The sequence below is a fragment of the Schistocerca serialis genome, chromosome 1, assembly GCF_023864345.2.
Source record: "Schistocerca serialis cubense isolate TAMUIC-IGC-003099 chromosome 1, iqSchSeri2.2, whole genome shotgun sequence".
NCBI classification, from domain to species: domain Eukaryota; kingdom Metazoa; phylum Arthropoda; class Insecta; order Orthoptera; family Acrididae; genus Schistocerca; species Schistocerca serialis.
Genome location: NC_064638.1, coordinates 846,449,791 through 846,474,209, shown reverse-complemented (window position 1 = coordinate 846,474,209; position 24,419 = coordinate 846,449,791). Strand labels below are relative to the sequence as shown.

At 39.0% G+C, this 24,419-nt stretch overlaps 1 protein-coding gene across 1 annotated transcript in view; it reads right to left on the bottom strand.

Annotated features, from left to right (window-relative positions):
- The window catches only part of LOC126485093 (nuclear cap-binding protein subunit 3-like), a 92,632-nt gene that overhangs the window by 26,396 nt on the left and 41,817 nt on the right, over positions 1-24,419 (bottom strand). Inside the window, exons 4-7 of the mRNA XM_050108710.1 lie at positions 24,126-24,400; positions 23,835-24,042; positions 23,549-23,746; positions 8,389-8,543 (exon numbers count right to left, since the gene is read on the bottom strand). Of these exons, the coding sequence (XP_049964667.1) occupies positions 8,389-8,543; positions 23,549-23,746; positions 23,835-24,042; positions 24,126-24,400 (836 nt within the window). The remainder of the gene's footprint in view (positions 1-8,388; positions 8,544-23,548; positions 23,747-23,834; positions 24,043-24,125; positions 24,401-24,419) is intronic.

Here is a 24,419-nt window from a genome sequence, read left to right as displayed (position 1 = left end):
TACTCTCCATCACCCCAAAGAGCCAAGAAGCCACTGACTGCTGCCACGACATGACAATCGCCACCCCAACGCACTAACCACAGCATTCTCAGCTGTCTTGGCATCTTGTGGTGCAGAAGTTAGTGTTGCTGCTTCTAGATCACAGAGTCTGGGTTTGATTCTCAAGCAGGTTGGAGATTTTCTTTGTTTTGAGACAGGGTACTCACGTTATCTTCATCATTTCATCTCAATTTCATTCACATGTAAGTTGCCGAAGAGGAGTCAAAGAAAAGAAGACAACCCCAGACATAGTCTCCCGGCCAATAATGCCATACAATCATTTCTAGCAGTAATAAATGTCAAAATCAGCTGCTATGCCCATCAGTTAGTGAGTGTCTACATTGTTTGAAGTGTTATGTGGCACAGTAAAAATATCAGTTATGCATGTGTTCATAAGGATGTCGCTTTCAGCAACTTGTATCCATTATGTTTCTCAATGTTTTCCAACAACTGCAAATACCACATTTTCTGTCTGTTTTACATTAATACAGAGAAGGCATGAACTTCTATCTATTTCTTAATGCCCCGCAAGATAACACTTGAACCATGATTGCACCACAAATATTCATGTAATACTGCTTACCATTGACTTAAAAACATTTTCAATTTTGCTTATATGCTTATAGTCTGGGAAATATGTAAAAACTTCACTTCTCTTTTATTTGAAATACTGATATAGATAGTAATTACTCTTGTGCCTTGTTTTCTAGTTTGTCTTATTGGCATAATCCGAGCAGACAAATTTAATTTCCAGTTGAGATTTGTTTCCACATTAGGCAAGCTGTTGGTAACTAATTAGCTACCAGTTCATCACTACATATGTTTTCCTTGACTGCTTCAATATACTAAGGTATGGTTAAATGTGTAATTTTCACATGAGTGTAGATTCTTGTTGTATAGCCCGACCAATGTTTACAAACAGGGTACATTTGCAGTACTATCTTTTCGCTGAGCTTTATGAACAATGTGTAGGTCATACATCACTGCAGTGTTAGAAAGCATTTTTGGTGATGTTTAGCTCGACAAAAGAAAGGTATGCAATGTTTTTGAGTTGTTTATGAGATATTGTTTTCGTACTGATCCTGCATTTGGACAACCTGTCCACATAACATCTGCAGATTTTTGTGGATATGCCTTTAGAATAGTAATATAACACCTGAATCACAGGAAAAGTTGATCATTAGGATGAACAATATAAGAGAGATTTTATTTAACTGCCTCAAGTAGCTTTTGATTAATTCCATGACTACTGCAACATCTGCATACAGGATTTTGATATTTTTGTTGCTATTTGGGTTAGATAAAAAACCAATTTGATTTCCACATTTGTCCCTCTACTTATCACATATACGTATATGTCAAATGTACACAAATTGTAATTTTCAGTGTAGGGACAAGAAAATGTGAGGTTTCTCTGATATTTCTATCGTAATGTAAGTTTCTTTATTGTGAGACTTGCAGCATATATTATGTCACAGTAGGACATTATGCAGAGAACTGGAAAACTGTATACTGTATACTACTCAATATTTAATTTTGGTATATAAGCTTATTTCAGCTTTATTGCCTTCATCAGTACGTGTCCAGAAGTCGTAAATGGACATATATCACCTTTGAGTAAACCATTATTGCTGCCTGTAGTTGTTGCCTGTAATACTATTTTCGGCAAATTTTTATAACTGTTCAATAATTTGCTGTTGCACTTATAACACATTTTTTACTATCTGACAGTTGTAGAAATACAAGGTTGACAGTTAGCTGTTTATTAAACGATGTTGGAGTAAACAATCAGCTATCAACCTCGCATTTCTACAACTGTCAGATAGTAAATAACATATTATAACACACGTGCAACAGCAAAGTATTGAACAGCTATAAAAAGTTGCCAAAAATAGTATTACAAGTAATAACTACAGACAGCAATAATGGTTTACTCAAAGTTTGTCCTTCTACAACTTCAGGACATGTACTGATGAAGGCAATGAACCAAAATAAAGTATCAAGCAGTATACTGTTTCCTAGTTATCTGCATACTGAATTACAGTATGATAACTCTGAAAGAGGGAGCCATTGCTGGTTAGTATGTGGTTATTTTTTATTTCGTAGACCTTGTCGCTGGGTCAGAATTTTTCACAAGTTTTAGTTTTTACTTTCTCAGTTTTCTAAAAACTTTTTTTTTGTATTTTTTGAAAGAAACCTACTGGAGGGATGTTAGGTGTACTGCTATCTTTGATGTTATGACATAGTAATACAATACTGCATATTCTTCCCCGGCAGGGACATTCTCTTGCAGTTAACATCAACAATGCCCAAGCGCTACTGGCCACACACAATACACGGGCTGGAAGTTGCCGTTGGGGTTCCATAAGAAGTGGTTACGTGCAGCTGCATCGTACACAAACTGTCTGAAGAATTTGCTAAAGAGCTGATTATGAGTTGTAGGTATCAAATCAGTTTCTAGGATAAAAGTAATGTATGTTTTGGTTTATTCCCTGAAAAGTGCACATAATTATTTATGGTATTTATGGAAGAAAAAATGTTGTGACTGTTGGTTAGTACATTCCATTGTTGGAACTTACTGATATTTGACCAGATACAGAAGAGATTCTGTGAAAAATGGTACCTTGATAAATTAATATGAAAAGGCAATGTAACAATGGTTACTTGAGCATGGCTGTATTTAACAATGAAGGATGTTCTCCCTCATACTTGAGGCTGATGGCCACAAATAAATTGAATACGTAAGAGCTGCTTTACATATTGAACATGTCATCATTTGGGAGGAGAAGAGTTGAAACAGACACTTTCAGCACTAAAACTGCAAATGGCCTAATTAGCAGGAACATAACTTCTCTAATCAATCTAGAAGCTTACTTACTTAAGTCCTTAACAATAATGCAAGAGATAATTCACCATGCCAACACTTTTCTGCTTGAGGAGGAGAGGTTATCAACAATTGAATGTTATGAGCTGCTAGTGTCAGTAAAGAGGTATTACAAGAGGACCACAGAAGAGGATGCAAACAGATTGGGATTACTGGCAATTAAGCTGTCGATCGCTTAGCCAGAGAAGCCACTATGACAGAACATACCATCTACACTGCAATCCCAACTACAGACTTCAATATGTCCTACACAGGTGCATGGTAGAAGATGGACAACAGGTATGGAAGGAAACAACAAGACACAAAGGCAAGAAGAATGCAACGACTCACATGTCGGTCCTCTACGTCACGAAATCACATAAAAATTCAATATCTAGGCAACTCACCACTCTAATAGCCAGAACCAAATTAAATCCAGATGTTTCCATAAATATTTTCACAGGCTACACATTGTAAAGACACCTTGCTGTTCTTATGGAGAAAAAATGGGGTGCAGATCACCTTTTATTAGGGTACCCTAGACTACATGGAAGTACTACAACCCTTTTAAAAGAACGTGTGAAGCTTGGTCATCCATTGTCAATTTGCATGACAGCTTTGTTAGAAACACAAATTATAGGCTTTTCCCAACAGTGTGCAGATTCACTCTCACCGCTGGTATCCACAGCTATGGATAACAACACTGGCAATGGACTGCACAAAAGTGTTCTGCATCATTTGATTTTACAATGATTATACAGTTTTTCTCTAAGTATATTTGGTATATTTAAGACTGATAAATTCAATTAAAAAAAAATTACTGGATCACAATTAGACAAACATGACTATACAACACTAGAAAGCCGCCAATATCATACAAATGCAGTGTAAAACAGAAGGGGGAATGGTGTAGGAGAATTGATCGAAGAGTTAGACAAATCATGGAATATTCCCACCTCAGCCCCTATACTTTCACAAAGTTCCAGTAAGTGGCAGTACTACACACAGCCTTATAAATAGTGTCTGAAATTGCGGTGCGTTCAAAGCAGAGATGTGTCATTGAGTTTCTTTGGAGGAAAGCCAGAGTATCACAGACATTCATAAACACTTGCAGAATGTCTACGAGAGGGTGAGACATCTGTCATTATTGCAACAAGGTCGCACAAATCTGTCTGATCCCCCGCGTACTGACTGGCTGCACACAGCTGTAACTCCTGCTATGTTGGAATGTGCAGACACACTCACAATCAAACACCTCACTGCCCAACTAGACATCTCTGTTGTAGTGCTGACACACTCATCCACCAGTTGGGGGTACTAAAAGATGTGCGCCCTCTGGGTTCCTCACCACCTAACAGAAGACCACAAAGAGCAACGAAGGACCATCTGTACAAAACTACTTGCACTTTATGAGTCTGACTGTGATGATATTTTGTCGAACATCATCACAGGTGTCGAAACATGCATTCATCACTTTGAACTGGAAAAAAAATACAGCAATCTATGGAGTGATGCCATATCACCTCTTCTACAAAGAAAAAGTTGAAAGCCGCACCCTCAGCTAGTAAGCCATGGCATTGGTCATCTGGGACTCTAAAGGATTTATTCTGTTTGATATCCTCCCTCATGGTGCAATGATGAACTCTGAAGTGTATTGTGCTACCCAATGGAAATTGAAGAAACGACTTCAGTGTGTTTGTCACCACAAAAATGCAAACAAACTTCTCTTTCCCCGCTGCAACAGAAGGCCTCACACTAGCCTGCCTACACAACAATAGTTCAGAAAACTTTGTTTAGGGTGGCTACTCGAACTGGGGGAGAGGGGGGGAGCCAATCACTGAGATTACCAGGTATGGAAAACAAGATGACTTCACAAAACTTTCCTGATAAATTAACAGTGGGGGAGGGGGCATCTCACAATAACGACTTTTCTTTCCCTCAGGTGAGAGTAATAGCCATAAGCAATAACCCATTGTTTGACTGCAGTTTTAAATATCAGTAGTTTGTGCGGAATAATATTCATATTATTAACACACTTTGAAATATTATGTATTTTAAAATTTGTGATTTATAGAACTCAACAAAATTAAATTCCAATACTTGGTTAAAAACAGAATTCCCAAAGATTTTATGGAATTCCAGAAATTCCCCAATATTTCCCTGGTTTGGTAAAACATAATTCCCTGAGAATTCCAGGTTTTCCAGACGATTAGTGATCAAGTTTATTGGATCGTTCTTCCTCATCCACCCTACAGCCCAAATCTCACACAATCAAACTTCCATCTGTTTTGTCCAATGAAAGATGCACTCAGCACGAAGCAGTATGTGGATGATGGGAAGGTTATTGATGCAGCAAATGCTGGCTCCAATGTCAACCAGTAAAGTGGTGTCACGTCGCATACAGGCATGACCAGTACAATGGCATAAGACTGTCCTATTGAACAGAGATTATGTTCAAAAACAGGGTTTTGTAGCCAAAGGAGTAGGGGAATAACATGATGTACAGGAATCCTGAATAAAACCAATTTGCTTTCAGAAAAAAATGTATTGCATTACTTATTGAATGTCTATCGTTTCCACACTATGTGATCAAAAGTATCCGGACACCTGGCTGAAAATAATTTACAAGTTCGTGGTACCCTCCATTGGTAATGCTGGAATTCAATATGGTGTTGGCCCACCCTTTGCCTTGATGACAGCTTCCACTCCCGCAGGCATATGTTCAATCAGGTGCTGGAAGGTTTCTTGGGGAATGACAGTCCATTCTTCATGGAGTGCTGCACTGAGGAGAGGTATCTATGTCGGTCGGTGAGGCCTGGTATGAAGTCGACATTCCAAAACAACCTAAACATGTTCTATAGGATTCACATGAAGACTCTGTGCTGACCAGTCCATTACAGGGATGTTATTGTCGTGTAACCATTCCGCCACAGGACGTGCATTATGAACAGGTGCTTGATCGTGTTGAAAGATGCAATCGCCATTTCCCAATTACTCTTCAACAGTGGGAGGCAAGAAGGTGCTTAAAACACCAATGTAGGCCTGTGCTGTTATAGTGCCACGCAAAACAACAAGGGGTTCAAGCCCCCTCCATGAAAAACATGACCGCACCATAAAACCACCGCCTCTGAATTTTACTGCTGGTACTACGCATGCTAGCAGATGACATTCATTCACCAGGTATTCACCATACCCACATACTGCCATCGGATTGCCACACTGTGTATTGTGATTCTTCACTCCACACGTTTTTCTCCTGTTCAATCGTCCAATGTTTAAGCTTCTTACACCAAGTGAGGCTTCGTTTGGCATTTACCGGCATGATTTGTGGCTTATGAGCAGCCACTCGACAATGAAATAGAAGTTTTCTCACCTCCTGCTTAACTGTCATAGTACTTACAGTGGATCCTGATGCAGTTTGGAATTCCTGTGTGATGGTCTGAATAGATGTCTGCCTATTACACATTATGGGACTTTTCAACTGTCGGCGGTCTCTGTCAGTCAACAGACGAGGTCGGCCTGTACGCTTTTCTACTGTACATGTCCTTTCACGTTTCCACTTCACTATCACATCAGAAACAGTGGACATAGGGATGTTTAGGAGTGTGGAAATCTCATGTACAGACATATGACACAAGTGACAACCAATCACCTGACCATGTTCAAAGCCCGTTAATTCCGTGGAGTGCCTCAATCTGCTTTCTCACGATGTCTACTGACTACTGAGGTCGCTGATATGGAGTACCTGGCAGCAAAATGCACCTAATATGAAAATCATATGTTTTTGGGGGGAGTCCGGATACTTTTGATCACATAGTGTGTATTAACAGTGGTTCTAATTATTATGTTGCATACACCATATAGCACTTGAGAGAAATGTGGCTACTGCAGACCCACCTACGACCCTACTAGTGAGAAACTGGACCACAGGTACTCCTGAGAGCCAGTGTCTTGTGGCCTATATAAGTTTTATGATAATGATAGAAGTTGAGGAAATGAATTATAATTTATGCCACAGCCAGAACTTGAACCTGGGTCTCCATGCTTACTAGGCAGGTGTACTAGCCATTACACCACTGCAGCAGTACAGGTAACACAGCTGCAAGGACTACCCTAGTCGAATGTGCTCCCCAACGTGAAACGTGAACTTCAATTCACATGTTCAGCTTATTGAAGTTTGTGTTTTGGAGGGCATTGGACTAGGATAGTCTGTGCAGCTGTGTTTTCTATACTGCTGCAGTGGGTGTAATTGCTTGCATACCTGCCCAGTAAGCAAGGAGACCCGGATTCAAGTCCTGGTCGTGACACAAATTTTAAATCATTTTTTCAGCTTCTATCATTATGGTAGATAAAGATGAGACTTAAATGTCTCAAGGAAATTTTAACAGTACATAAGTTTTATTGAGAGTATGAACTCCAAGGCAGCCATGGTAAAATGCTGACATTTAGAATATTCTATACATTTCTGCTGATATGCTGGAAGATATGAAAAGCAGTATGTTTCGATTCTCTAGCCAGATGTAGTTTTTGGGTGTAATTGACAAAATATGTTATAGAATCATACTTGGACATTTTTGATGATGGTTAGAAGGCAAAGCCTTCTGCCTGTGTTTTTTGTGGTTAATACACACAGATTGGAATTATTAGTGAAGTAGTGAGATTATTAGCTTTCTTATTCATTGACTCAACATTATGCAAATCAGAATACAAGTTTTAATGAATAAAAACAAATTCATGGTCCTGCAACACAAGTTGATATTTATTGGTGGACAGAGTCTGTTCCTTCACAATTGCGCAATTTTAACATCATAACAGACAAGACCCAAATGAGAAAAAAGTAATACTTACCTTTGAACCTAATGTCAAGCAACAACATTAAATATGATTAACATAAGCAGCCAGACACAAAATAAGTTTTAAATTTAAAATCCAAGGATTTTAGCATTTTATTGTGTTTAAATGACAATAGTATTTTTTCCTGGAGCAACTCATTGCACTGTGGCATCTCTCTGTCAAAGATAATGGTTGAAAAGGCAGCTGCATAAAGATTTCACATGAACGTACTGTGCTCTGTGAATCTCATAATAAAAGTCATAGCGCCATAAAGCAATTAAGGCTAATGGGTTCCTTCGAAACTATAGTACTGATTCAGCTATGACTGTAACTTCCACGGGGTATCAGATAGCACAACATTAAAGACATACAGAGCCAAAACTATTAATATCTAGTGCAACATATTTGACGCTTCTTGTAACAGCTGCTTTATGTAGTCAGCAATAAGAAAGTTATAGCGTCTGATTACATGATGGGCGAGGCGGTTCAGTGAGCCAATTTTAACTTCAGTTTCAGTTGAAAACATAAATATTTTGTATAATTTAGAATATGTTGTGTACGCAAAATTGCTCCTAAGTTTCTAGTGTTTACTACTCTTTATCTCATGCATTTCACGTTTCAAATGGGGGCATAAATGTGACAAAAGGACTAACCTTACTACGTCGAGTCCATCTCGCATCATCATGGTCAGGAGAATTATTACCATTGCTGCTGTTATCAGAAGAATCATTCTGTTCCCGATGTCGAGGAGGAACTTGTCGTGGTGGTGGATCTGGAGATGGGGGAGGAGATTCACTCTCGTAAGGTCCTATGACAGAATACAGAACATTATCATAACAGATATACATATTTTCCAGAAGAATCTCAGAGAAATAGCTTACACAAATAGTGCTTATCCTATTCTTCACAAAAAAGGGGTCAAACTACAACAGATTATTTTCAAAAGTCCTCAAACACACAACAGACTTTCAGTTACAGAGTGGCACTTTTAGTCGAACTTTTAAGCTCAATTTGCAAAATGTCTGATTTTTTAAGTGTGTGGTTCATTATTAAGCACTTATGAATCTGCTCAAATTTTCTTTCATCCAGGAGAGTTAGTCTTGAAAGGCTTCCGGTTGGCTTGGGCTGCGTGGTGGTTTGTTACACTTCACCTAATGCACCAGACACTTTAAGTTGCCATCTGGACACTACTTTTATATACAATGAATATTGCTTACTGAATATTTGGTCAATGTTAAGCATCATTAGTCAGTTTATGTGCCCTGAATCCATGTGCCTTCTTCATATACCTCGGCTCAGACTTCACCTGCTTACGGGCTGCAGATAAAGCTGCTTAAAATTAACTTCTCATTCCCATTCATTGCACCACATAAACAAGAAATGAGATTCAATTCACTTTCTTATATTACCTTCAAAATTACAAGCCAATATATGACAAATGAGGGCAGCTACCAGCTCGTATACTGCCTCTCTATACTATGTACATAATAGGTCTGATATTCCACTTAATAATCAACAGTTACAATACATTTACTATCTTTGACAGTTCACATTCTTAGATTTCATGGAGCTCTTTCTTCTGCACCGTCCACTCCACCTAAGCAGATAGGGTCTTCTGACTGCTATTCACTTCTGTACAGTTACTGGATCCTTAGCTCTGGTATCAGCCCAACAGTGAGGTGCTCAACACTTATACACTACTCTTAGTCACGAACATCTTTTCTCTGGCATATGTATTTAAGGGTATGACACTTCTCATTCAAGGAATGGTATGTATCACTAAAGTCCTGCAAAGCACGCAGAAGAAATCAATAAAAATATATGTGAAATTTCGAAGGTAAGAGGCAGCTACTGGTAGAATTGAAGTTGTGAGGATGTGTTGAGAGTCGTGCCTCGTTAGCTAAGTTCATAAGAGCATTGATCGCAAATGGCAAGATTTCTGGTCCAAGTTCCAGTCCAGGACATGTATTTTGTAGCTATTTTTTCAGATAAGCATGATAAAAATATGGCAGACAGTGCAGTTCAACGTATTGAGAATGCTCTAATTAAGATCGGAAAAGTGCCAAAAGGAGGAGGATATAAGAAGAAGGAAATGAAGAACGAATTACTAGAGGCGGTGAAAAAAGAAAATGTTTAGAATCTTTGAAAAACGAAACAAAAGCAAAGGAGGAGGAGAACAGGAAGCCTACAAGAGAGGTTATGAACAGCCAACAGGAAGAGATGAGCAAGGAAAAAGACAGCTCCACTGCCTGACAAGTAGAGACATCTATGGGAGAAATGTGGGAAACAGCACATAGTGGACAGCAGACTGCAGAACAACTAGCGACATCTATTGGAGAAACGCAGGAAACAGCACATAGCGGACAGAGGCAGACGGAAGAGGCACCTACAGGATCTAAGAAGAACTTCAACAGAGACATCTTTGGAGTGAGTAGCTCTCTGGAAAAAAAGCAAAAAAAGACAAAAATAACACAAGTGGGGAAAATTGAAGCATAAAATGGAGGAGGTAACAGATTTCCTAAAAAACGAGCTAGGGATATTAATACAGGAGTAAATAAACAAAACTCTAGAAAAGGGAAGTCACTTAGAACCAGAGAAAACCAAAACTGATGGAAACAACATACAAACTAAGTATAACAACAGAGCCAAACCATGGGGAACAACAATATACAGAAATCCTCTGTCAAGTCGAAATCAATGCACAGGAGCAACATCATGAAACCTAAAATGAGGTTAATGAACTAGAGGGACCATCTTGGAGTACTGTGATAGGAAGGAGCTAGTCCAGGAGAAGAAACCGGAGTATTAATCAAACCATAATGTGTACAAAAAAAGACAAAGAAATGCAAGCAGCAGAAAAAACAATGTGGCTATATATCAGTAACTTAAAGAGAACCTGCACAACTGATACAGTAGTGAAATACCTCAACAAGAATGGAATACTAGGACAACTAGAATGTGAAGAACTGCACACACTGGGCGACAAAAAAGCTTTTAAAGTAGGGCATTCCGTTCTAAGACCTACAAATTACACAAGAACTAGGATTCTGGTCTGAAAACAGAAAAGTACATTGATTTCATTTCCCAAGTAGATCAATGGAAGAGGGAGCAGAACTCAACTAAATCAAGAAGAAAACAAGGAGAGCAATAAATGAAAGCCACTTATGGAATACAGAGGGAAAATAAAAAGTGCTCTTAATCTAACACCAACAGACATTCTGCGAAACTTGGATCTTGCATTTCTAACAGAAACTTTCCTGATAGACAACTGGCAACATAAAGATTTCTACAATTTTCACCTAACGGCAAAGAAAGGAGAAAGTGGACGACCAATGGGAGGAATATCTATCCTGCTGAAACCCTGCATGACAACCACCAAAAAAATCATAAAACAAGAAAACAGTATGCTAGTAGAAGCATCAAACATAAACATAATTGCGGCCTATTTCCAACAGCACACAAATGCAGTAGAAATAATTGACAAAATAGTCATACTTATCAAACAATGCGACAGCAAACCAACCATTATTGCAGGCGATCTCGACTGCAGAATAGACACATAGCACTATAAAGCAAAACTGGTCACTTAAACCCTAGTAGAAGACAGTTTCACCCTACTGAACAACAGACAAATACCTACATATATGTGCCATAATGGAAAAAGTACCATTGGTATCACATTAACAAGAGGAGAATTAGACACTGGACTCGCATTCGGGAGGACGACGGTTCAATCCCGCGTCCGGCCATCCTGATTTAGGTTTTCCGTGATTTCCCTAAATCGCTCCAGGCAAATGCCGGGATGGTTCCTTTCAAAGGGCACGGCCGATTTCCTTCCCCGTCCTTCCCTAATCCGATGAGACCGATGACCTCGCTGTCTGGTCTCCTTCCCCAAACCAACCAACCAACCAAGAGGAGAAATAAAAGGAAGTATTCAATAAATATGGCAGGACTCCATCACTCCTATACAAAAGCACATTCCATTGAGGATAAAAATAAATATCTCCACCTCACCACCAGCAAGAAAGACTCACCAAATCACACAAGGAAAAATAGATAAAGAAAAAATAAAAAACCAAAAAGAACAAATAACACAAATAGAAACTTTAATAGAGAAAGGAGATCTTGAAAAAGCAACAGACAAAATAGAAAACCTCCTAAAAAATTCAGTGATAGAAACAAGCCCAAAAACAAGGACACCAAAAAGATGGTTCGATTTTGAATGCTATACCAAAAGAAATACTGTTCTAAGAACGCACCACAGACAGTGAAAGCAGCACGACGAGGAAACATGCAAACTATACACAAAAGGGGGAGGGGGGGGGGGGGGGGGGAGACACACAAACGAACACAAACATACACACAAAATTCAAGCTTTCGCAACAAACTGTTGCCTCATCAGGAAAGACGAAAGGATGTCACAACGGGTATACACTCGCACACACACACATATCCATCCACACATATACAGATACAAGCAGACATTTGCAAAGGCAAAGAGTTTGGGCAGAGATGTCAGTTGAGGCGGAAGTGCAGAGGCAAAGATGTTGTGGAATGACAGGTGAGGTATGAGTGGCTGCAACTTGAAATTAGCGGAGATTGAGGCCTGGTGGGTAACGGGAAGAGAGGATATATTGAAGAGCAAGTTCCCATCTCCGGAGTTCGGATAGGTTGGTGTTAGTGGGCGGCGGACAAGGGTTCCACGATCGTGGTACTTGATCGTCGGGAGTATGTGGCTGAGGGACTGCGTCAGTTTCAGACAACACCACATACAAAGTTTGCCAAGGTAATCCCATTCCTGATGTCCAGGCGGAGCTTCAAGGAATCCTCAGGACCTTAGGCCCCCTACAAAACCTTTCACCTGACTCCATCAACCTCCTGACCCCACCGACACCCCGCACCCCTACCTTCTACCTTCTTCCTAAAATTCACAAACCCAATCATCCCGGCCGCCCCATTGTAGCTGCTTACCAAGCCCCCACAGAACGTATCTCTGCCTACGTAGATCAACACCTTCAACCCATTACATGCAGTCTCCCATCCTTCATCAAAGACACCAACCACTTTCTCGAACGCCTGGAATCCTTACCCAATCCGTTACCCCCGGAAACCATCCTTGTAACCATTGATGCCACTTCCTTATACACAAATATCCCGCACGTCCAGGGCCTCGCTGCAATGGAGCACTTCCTTTCACGCCAATCACCTGCCACCCTACCTAAAACCTCTTTCCTCATTACCTTAGCCAGCTTCATCCTGACCCACAACTTCTTCACTTTCGAAGACAAGACATACCAACAATTAAAGGGAACAGCCATGGGTACCAGGATGGCCCCTTCGTACGCCAACCTATTCATGGGTCGCTTAGAGGAAGCCTTCTTGGTTACCCAGGCCTGCCAACCCAAAGTTTGGTACAGATTTATTGATGAGATCTTCATGATCTGGACTCACAGTGAAGAAGAACTCCAGAATTTCCTCTCCAACCTCAACTTCTTTGGTTCCATCAGATTCACCTGGTCCTACTACAAATCCCATGCCACTTTCCTTGATGTTGACCTCTACCTGTCCAATGGCCAGCTTCACACGTCTGTCCACATCAAACCCACCAACAAGCAACAGTACCTTCATTATGACAGCTGCCACCCATTCCACATCAAACGGTCCCTTGCCTACAGCCTAGGTCTTCGTGGCAAACGAATCTGCTCCAGTCCGGAATCCCTGAACCATTACACTAACAACCTGACAACAGCTTACGCATCCCGCAACTACCCTCCCGACCTGGTACAGAAGCAAATAACCAGAGCCACTTCCTCATCCTCTCAAACCCAGAACCTCCCACAGAAGAACCATAAAAGTTCCCCACTTGTGACAGGATTCTTTCCGGGACTGGGTCAGACTCTGAATGTGGCTCCCAAGCAGGGATACGACTTCCTCAAATCCTGCCCTGAAATGAGATCCATCCTTCATGAAATCCTCCCCACTCCACCAAGAGTGTCTTTCCGCCGTCCACCTAACCTTCGTAACCTCTTAGTTCATCCCTATGAAATCCCCAAACCACCTTCCCTACCCTCTGGCTCCAACCCTTGTAACCAACCCCGGTGTAAAACCTGTCCCACGCACCCTCCCACCACCACCTACTCCAGTCCTGTAACCCGGAAGGTGTACACGATCAAAGGCAGAGCCACATGTGAAAGCACCCACGTGATCTACCAACTGACCTGCCTACACTGTGACGCATTCTATGTGGGAATGACCAGCAACAAACTGTCCATTCGCATGAATGGACACAGGCAGACAGTGTTTGTTGGTAATGAGGATCACCCTGTGGCTAAACATGCCTTGGTGCACGGCCAGCACATCTTGGCACAGTGTTACACCGTCCAGGTTATCTGGATACTTCCCACTAACACCAACCTATCCGAACTCCGGAGATGGGAACTTGCTCTTCAATATATCCTCTCTTCCCGTTATCCACCAGGCCTCAATCTCCGCTAATTTCAAGTTGCAGCCACTCATACCTCACCTGTCATTCAACAACATCTTTGCCTCTGCACTTCCGCCTCGACTGACATCTCTGCCCAAACTCTTTGCCTCTGTATATGTCTGCTTGTGTCTGTATATGTGTGGATGGATGTGTGTGTGTGTGTGTGTGTGTGTGTGCGCGCGCGAGTGTATACCCGTCCTGTTTTCCCCCTAAGGTAAGTCTTTCTGCTCCCGGGATTGGAATGACTACTTACCCTCTCCCTTAAAACCCAAATCATTTCGTCTTTCCCTCTCCTTCCCTCTTTCCTGACGAGGCAACCGTTGGTTGCGAAAGCTAGAATTTTGTGTGTATGTTTGTGTGTCTATCGACATGCCAGAGCTTTCGTTTGGTAAGTCACATCATCTTTGTTTTTAGATATATTTTTTTTCCCCCGACGTGGAATGTTTCCTTCTATCATATATATATATATATATATATATATATATATATATATATATATATATATATATATATATGATGTCAATATAATAGAGGGAAACATTCCACGTTGTTTCCACAGTGGAATGTTTAGAGGGAAACATTCCACGTGGGAAAAATTATATATAAAAACAAAGATGAGGTGACTTACCGAACGAAAGCGCTGGCAGGTCGATAGACACACAAGCAAACACAAACATACACATAAAATTCTAGCTTTCGCAACCAACGGTTGCCTCATCAGGAAAGAGGGAAGGAGAGGGAAAGATGAAAGGATGTGGGTTTTAAGGGAGAGGGTAAGGAGTCATTCCAATCCCGGAAGCGGAAAGACTTACCTTAGTGGGAAAAAAGGACAAGTATACACTCGCACACACACACACATATCCATCCACACATACAGACACAAGCAGACATATTTAACACAGATGAGGTGACTTACCGAACGAAAGCGCTGGCAGGTCGATACACACACAAACAAACACAAACATACACACAAAATTCTAGCTTTCGCAACCAACGGTTGCCTCATCAGGAAAGAGGGAACATATACAAGATGTAAAAGAGGCTCTCCAACACATATGGATCAAACTATCCAACAAATGCTGGAACTTGGAAGAATTCTGAACCAATGGAGACACTCATAATAAAAGTTCTCTACAACCAACGGGCACAAACAAGTACAGAGCCATAGCCCTAGAAAATACTCAGTTCAGGATGTTTTCAAAGATAATTACACAAAAAACCAAAGCCTTCGTGGACACTCACCTAATGGGCTTCAGATCTGGAAGATCAAACTTATAGCTGTCAGGTTTCTTCGAAACAACATCAACAAAGCACTACAAAAGAAACAAATGTTCTACACAGTGTTCATACACTTTACCAAAGCCTTTGACCTACTGGAAAGAGATTCCATAGTCTGAAAACTGGAAAACACAATAGGAGATGATAGCGTATGGGCGAGAATAATAAAGTCAATCCTCGAACACAACTTAATCACAATATCAGACAACCTCTCTTTTTCCAAACCTCATTTTGCAATTGAATGGAGTCTTAGAGAGTGGCCCAATGAGCCCTTTGCTGTACATTCATGCCACTGAAGAATTACTGTGAATTGGAGAAGATGAAGAATATGTATACATATATGCATATTTACTTGTAAATTATAGAATTCCAGCAATCAGTCATCCTTTTTAAATTTTATTGGCAGATCTAGTTTTCAGCTAGAAGCTAGCCATTTTCCATGCACTATTATTGTTGCTCAATGCATGTAATACCTGTTGGTCAGGTTTCATCCATAGTCCATTGAATACTCCAGCTTTCAGAATGGAAGGTAACCTGATATATGCATATGCTGACGACACAGCCGTAGGATCAACAGATATACAGAAGCTGCAGAAAATCATTGAGAAAATAGACAAATGGTGCAGTGAACACAAACTACACATAAACATAACAAAGACCGAAATGGTGATTTTCAGAAAAAGAGGCAAAACACCCAAGAATGCAGAAATCAACATCACAGGGCAAAAAATTAAAATCTCATCAGACTTTAAATACCTAGGGGTGACATTGCAACCAACAGCCAAATGCTTCACAAAATATACAACAGAAAGCACAACCCAAGCAATAATAGCAATACAAGACATCAGAAACATTACTCAGTCTAGAAACTGCCATGAAATTATTCAGCACAAAAATCTTGTCAATCCTGGCCTACGGGATGGAGGTTATATGGGATCACCTGACAGAAAAAATCTAGAAACACTAGAAAATGTAAGATCAACTTATCTAAAAAGAGCACTAGTCTCTCAAAGGCATCATCTAGACTACTGTACCTGCTAGTGAGAGAGACATTCCTAATTGAAGACATCAAACTTCGATATATGATGCCACACAGAAATCAACTGAAGATCATGGAGGATAACAAGAAAAAGTACGGCCGGAGCTCTATGGCACCGAAGCAATGACAAACTGCTCATTGACAGCACCAAACTTCGAACTGGGACAGGTACTAACTAGATTATCTATTCACGGCTTTCATCATCTAATTTGCAGAAACAAAAATTATCACGCCTTACCACAAAATGTGTGTGTGAACTGTGTAATGAAGCCTGTGAATGATATCACATAGAGCTTTGCAGCAAAAGAGTGAAATCTATATATGAATGTGCAAAAGTGTAAATGTAAAATGTTAAGCAAATAACTGTATGTGGCTGCAATTTTATTAAATAAACAAGATAAGCATGATCACTCCATTGTTTACATTCAGTGAGAGGGATACAAAAGCGACAAGTAAAAAAAATCATAAAAATTGCTTAACTGCATCTTATGAGTAGGTCTCAAAATCAGTTGCAACAAGATAAAAAGTTTACTTAGGGCAGCTGAAGGCTACTTGATGGGGAAAAAAACTGAAATGAATGTGAGAGTAAAGCGGCCAAGAGCTATTGTGATAAATTAAAATTTCAAAACTAAGCTTCCAGTATTCCTCAAGGGGAATATTTACAATTACATGTACTGTCATTTTAGAATTATGACAATGAGACACCCAAGTTTAAATAAAAAATTGAGGAATGTGAATAACTGGGTCTATACCTTCTGCTTCACAGTATATTTACTCTTTAATGAAATTAATCAAGTGTAATCTATGCATTTTTTCAACCAACAACTTGCCTTACAAGTACTAATTAAGCAATACAGAGTAGGAATAACTAGAGTCTACAGGAATTTCATTTGTTCCAAAGAGGTATGCATTATTCAGGGGCTCACATTTTCAATAGCAATTGTAAACTGTTTGATTGCTAATGAAGAACACGATAGTGGGAGCTTACAAGACTGATCTGTGAGCTACTTCTCCTATTCCATAACCAAATTTACTAGCTGACATAAGTTACATGCTGTGACCAACATCATATAAAATTAGTTCCATGCGACAGCTTCTGCACACTGTAAGTGGATTTATTTTAAAAAAATGTACATAAAGATTACATAATTTCAGCAGTGCCATTCTCACAACAACATAGAGATTATTTTAGCAATTGTAAGTTTACATTTTTGTGGCAATTACAGCATTACTTTCAAATTTTAAGGATACAAGGTACTTTTCCGGCTCAATATTATGTGAAAATCAACACCTATTTCTTTCAGGCACTGTTTATAATGTATATGTTTTACAGATTTTTTGTCGATATTACGTAACACAGCATACTTTCGACACAAATGAGAAGTATTTTGGATATTTTTGAACCTGCTTAGGGTTATTAAAAATATTACAAAGAAACTGATGCAATTTTTTTTCCAAAATGTTTCCTCAAATTGAGATACCATTTAATCCAATGTTATACACTTGAAGAAGACAAAATTTTTACCAGATATGCATGACATGATGGCTGAGGCACTAGACCTATTTAATTTCACCTATTATGTATATTATAAGGATAAAAAAAATATCATGCCTTACATTTTAATTTTTATAATTTTTTCCTACTAAAAATGTTATTTTTTCTATAATTTAGTTGATTCTTCAATAAAGCTCAGGTCTACTACGTAAGTATGGACTATTGTAAGTTAGAGAAAGAAAAACAGAGCAATGCTTTATAAACTATATGAAATATTTGTACCTGAATTCCGAAAAATACAACTTCCAGGAAATTGCGAATGAAGATATGAGTCCAATTAAACTGTGCCTCAAAACATTCCTGAAGCACTGGCTTCATCCTGCAGCATTTCTTCATCTTCCAGCCTCCTCTTGGCATTCCTTTTAGCACTTCTTGCTTTTTAGGTAACTTGAAGAGCAAATCTTTCAGCTTCATGCATCCGTTGCCTGTCACATGCAAGTAATTGATCTTCCATATTAGAGCCTCATTTTATGCCTAAATTTCTCAGGACTTCCAACCTTTCATCATTGAAACATATCACTGCATCTAGTACACCAACTTTTATTGTATTTAGTCCTACAAAAACATTCTTGGGTAGTCTTTCCAATATGCAATGGTTGAAACTTTTATTTGTATTCTGAGTGCCCCATGAAGACATTTACTAAGCAATACAGGGTCACTCAGGTATCTAAAAATTGGTTTTATTTCATTCCTAGCAAGCTCAGGATGAGAATGCTTATGATAGTATATTTTACCACTTTCTTTCGCTTTTTGGTAACCACACAAAGAATCTGCTCCTTTAGGGCAAAGTCCGTGAACAGAGTGTTCATCTGTGGACAGCTTATGAAAGTAGGTGGCACATACAGCTTTTCTCATTGCTGTAACATCATTCAGAGGTGTGGTTCGTCTAATGGCCAGTCCATAATAACTCTGAAGAAGGTTTATTTCAGTCTCTGTCAATCTGCCTCGACCAGGCAAAGATTTTCCATCAGATAGCAACTTTCCTTTCATTTCCATTTGTAGCTTCCTCAATCTAGTACCCATCATCTTTTGCACATGTCCATAACACTCCAGTTTTGTTACCACAGTATCACCATAAACATTGAACTCATTAATTTTATTGAAAGCTTTAGAGTCTCCATCGCCTAGGTACTTGGTATATCTAATGTTATAAACTGGCACCGACCTCCGTAATATTTTTAGAGCTCTATCACACTCCATACCTCCACTTAAACATCATAATTCTTAGAACACTGATGTTCAATATGTCCTTGAGTGTTACCATGGCACAAGTGGCAGTACTTAGATAAGCACTCAACATCAACAAATTTTCCACTCTCGAGAGAAGTGGCACTTACAACACCATTCAAGGAGCAATGTCCCTGGGTCCACTAATATTTACAGTTTCTTCTACTACACATTTCACAGATGCTTTAGAAACAACAGTCAAGGCACCTGAAAGCATTTTTATGTACTTGCTGAACACACTGGGGGGAGGAGGAGGAGGAGGAGGAGGAGGAGGAGGAGGAAGGTAATTCAAACCACAAAATGTTTGAGCAGCCTTTTTTCCTTTTCCTATTGCATGCAGTGAATACATTAACTTCAAATTCACATCATATGAATAATGCACAATGTTCACAGTTATTTTAGAGGCAAATTTATTGCAGGATCTACACAGAACAACTAATTTTGACACTAAGCCCTTCGGTTACTGTGTTGTTCAGTTATTTCCAGACAGCCTACTTCATCACATTGTTTACATTTCGCCACTTCCTTTATCAGAGAAGATAAGATGCCCACATCAACAACAACACATCCACTAGAAACAGATTTATTGTTAACACAAAAATTTTAATCACCAAGAGGCATGTAGTGTGGTTTGCTCTGTTTGTGAACTGGTTACCACAGAATTTCCTTTTATTGAATTTCTTGATGTGTGGCATAGCTTGTATTTATTACACACTAAAGGATATGTACTTCCACAAATATATGTAGCACTTTGGCAACAAACATTCAGTAACATATGAACAAATTGCTTCAGCGAAACGAAAGTAAATACTAGTAAAGATAATCATTTACAGACACTAGAAACCTGCACTGTTACCAACATATACAATGTATCACACATATAATCGCTAGACACATAAAGTTCACAGTTCTTTTCAAAATAATACTGGTTTCTGTGACAGAAATAAAGGAGGAGTGGCGGCATACATGACCTTAACTTTAAAATTTGGTATGTATAGGTCATTTTTGATTTGAAACCCTATAATGTATAAATCAATGCAATCAGGAAAGACTATAGAATTTAATAAAGTCATAAAAAAGTACCCTGTATCCTTACATATGTTACAATTTTTTGATATTGAAGGTGATGTGTTTGTTGAGCCCCAAAATTATTTTCCAAGAAAGATCAGGGATATTTTGAGACAGCAATAGAGAAGAATGATGGATTATTGTATATGCGGTGGCTGGACAACTCAGTTGTCACAATGATATCTTCTTCATGTGGTGCACAAGAAGTTGGCCAAGTCAAGAGATCCTCGCAACTAAGAAAGCGAAATATAATGATTCCCAGACCAAAACTGGTAGCCAAATATAATACATATATGGGAGGTACTGATCAGATGGATCAGAATCTAGCATGCTATCGCATTGCAATAAGAAGCAAGAAATGGTACTGGTGTCTCTTTACATGGATGTTAGATGTCGTCATACAAAACAGTTGAATTTTGTATAATAAAGCAATAAACCAAACTATTTCTCAGCTTGATTTCAAGAGAGAAGTAGCAACAGTGTACTTGCAAAGGCACCAAGCTTTACCAAAAGGAGCCGGGAGAGCATCTGCACTCAAGAGCATGTTCCGACAGCCGCATATCTGATTCAATTAGGTTTGATAAGACTGACCACCTCATCCAGCACACAGAAGGAAAGAAGACGAAGAAAAGGTGTGCACACAAGAACTGTAAATCTATTGCGAGAACAATGTGTTCAAAGTGTAATGTGGGATTGTGTATTGACTGTTTTATTCCATTTCATGTAAAATAATGCTGAGTTCAAGATTTGATTTTTGATTATTAATTGTTCTGTGTTATAAAGTATCAATTGTATAATGAAGACTGAATAATAAATTTGCACAAAACTTGTATATGTAATAAGAAATTTCAATAACCTACTTATTTTAGTTGAAGTTTTAATCCGTATAAATTTAGGTAGTGAAAACGCCTAGTGTTGCCATATGTCAACTTCAAATACCTCGCTAATGGCGCCAATGACTTTTGTCGAAACAACTCTGTTGTGTAATTTATGCCTTTTACAGACATAATAACACAATTTTTGTTTTTAAATCACAAAAAAGTTAATTCCGGCGCTAATGGGTTAACATTCCTTCAACTGGTTGGTATTTTGTGAGATAGTGTAGTTGAGCGCACAGCCTTTTAAAGTCAGATTGGCAATGCTTAGGTTGTTGGAGCACCTGCCTGCAAGCTTAGATGGCCTTGGTGGTTTGATGTGTGTACCGCATGGGACAGATTTCTGGTAAGATGTTCCCAAGGAAAAGGGGATTGTTAATTCTGCTGCTTTTAGTATTGTGATATGTAAGGTTGCGGATATAGTTACTCTTTGAGTATCAATATCTGCACCTTACATGTAGCAGTCTAGTGTAGCAGCACCGCTGTCAGGGAAATCCCTCAGTGATCAAGAAGCTCAGCTCGGGGCAAACCATTACAGGTGGTGCAAAACGCAACGAGTAGTGGGGTGTCGTGGATGAAGGTCAAACATGGCTGAATGATAGAAGGCCGTGTGCTGTGAGAAGTTCAATAAATTCATTAAATATTGCAGTGTTTGTGGGCAGGATCATGAACTTATCAATATTAAAGGTGAGTCATTAGCAAAGATTGGCAGAAGCAATGGTTACCTAAGGAAAGTAATAACAAGCCCAAATAAGTCTGACCATCAACACATACATGTAGAAATGTTATAAATGTGTCTTGTACTTGTGACAAACCTTTCTGTTCTATGAAGGTAGGGTCTCCTTTCGAATCCTTTTCATATAATTAGAACTGATTGAGTGTGAAGATTTTTAATGACAAGTGTGGTAATTTTGATAGGACATATACCAGTAGGCACACAGTCCCATTTTGGTCTTCAGGTGCATAATCTTTGTGAGCGAGATGTCAACTCTACCCTGTGAGGCATACACACTGGTCCAAGCACTGTGGTTACATCAACACAGCTGGTTTTAGAGAAAACTCAGCCATAATAGACACGAATAAGGAGTAAGCATCTTACATGTAGTTGTAACCTGTAGTATGTAGTCAATATTGCCTTGTGGAACAGTATAAGATGGAAAGGCAGTGTTGAAAGTATACCAATTGGCTTTCTTGAGATCCCACTGTGGTGGGTACTCTGCCAGGTAATGGTGTGGAAGTGTCATGACGATCAGGAAATGACCACTCTCACAGAGGCCATCATGGGCTCTTTATTGGATTGAGGGGATGTAGCCGGAGCTACAGATCAAGAGACAGATAGCTGGACACATTCCCTTTACCACACTAAAATGAATTGGAGTGATACTGTTGAATACGTGTAAGTCAGAATCTGTGATTACTTATTTTGCTAGAATGACTTGATCAAAAGTCATAGCACTGCCCCACAATGGTTTGTGGGCACTGAAATCAACCATTACTGGGAAAGACAAGCGTTGACAAACAATGTTAACTATCTCTTGATATATCAGCTCCATATCTGATGGTAGATGGACATTACAGAGAATAAAACTCACAGTGCTACATGAATTGTTGCATGCGGTCCCCGTGAGACTGGAATCAACAAGGAAGCCATCTTACAGACCAAGTAAGGAAAAAGGATTGCAGCACAGGAAAGAAAAAGAGTACAGGAAAGAGTACAGCAATCGTTTGAGGCCTCATTCTCACCACACATTCACTGCCATCACATTACTAGGCAGAATTTCAGAGCAGTAAGTTTCCTTCAAAAGTTGTGTCATTCACTTCCTTCAATTATCAAATGATCATATGTAAATTAATTAAAATGTATTGATAATACATGAGACACTACAGTAAGAAAAATTGCATCTTGACTGACAGATACACAACAGACCAAACAAATACAATTTGAGATTTACAACTTAAAAATAGGAAAACTGATAGGCACAAAATGATTATTTTCAGGTTACTTTACCATCTACTTCTTTTTTTATTATACCATTTTCGCTTTAACAGTGCCTATATCAATTCATATTTCTGCCTGCCTTTTCTTCCAATGAAAAGCCTATATATAATTCCAAAAACTTGGGAGAGACAATGTATTTTCTCTGTCTGTGTACCTGTCAGTACTACTGTTTTCCCTCTCTCATAGTTCAGTAATTAGTAAGTATGTGCTTCTTTCACAGGCCATGTGGTGATGCTTTACACACAACTAAAGTAGTTCACATTTAAATATTACATATTCTTTACTTACTTGGTCTTCTAAGCAAACTTTTATCCATTGTACTCCAGTTCTTCGCTAACACACCCCAAGGATTCTTACTGTTAGTTTCTTGAACTAAATCAGCTCGAACACTTGAATAATCACCCAGATCATCATCAAACTTTTTTTCATTCATATCAATGGCCTGGAAACGTCTTTTTCTTGAAGTTGTTATAATACCTTTCACACCTATGAAAAGTCAAGACTTACATGTTTTTACAGACAAAAAATTTTGCAACACACACTTTGAAAAAAAAATTAAAAAAAAAAATCATACCTCCATAGTTGGGATTTCCATGTTTTTTATAATATTCGCTTAACTTTTCGGCATGCCTATACTTCTTGTCTGCTCTAGTAGAAAATCGAAGCAGAATACATTTAGCCTTAGGATAGTCAGCACCTTTTCGCCATAAGCCAGGTGGTATTGGTACTGTGATGTCAACAGCATTAACAGTATCCTTTGCTTCATTATTTGATGACACTTGCTACAGAAAATTAATTTTAATATAAATGCCAGCAATTTTTTTTTGTTTTGAAGTTAATAGCTAAGTATGACATAGTAACTCACAGCAGTATTCACTCTCACATCTTCAGATGGAGTATGTACATCAGATTCGGCATCAACTTCATCCACAACCATGATTATTTCACCATCTTGAGAGCGAATTTGGTCCAAAACAACAATATCATCATTTTTATCACTCTCCTTGTTTGCTGCCTGTCTCTTTTCCTCTTTCCTATATGGGTCAGCTTTTGCATGAAATGCTTCAAGTCCTTGTATTTGTTTAGAAAGACCGTGGAGAGCTCTTGCAGCAGATGCTTCATCTAACCACACAACATTACCTACAGAAAATTCAGAGTT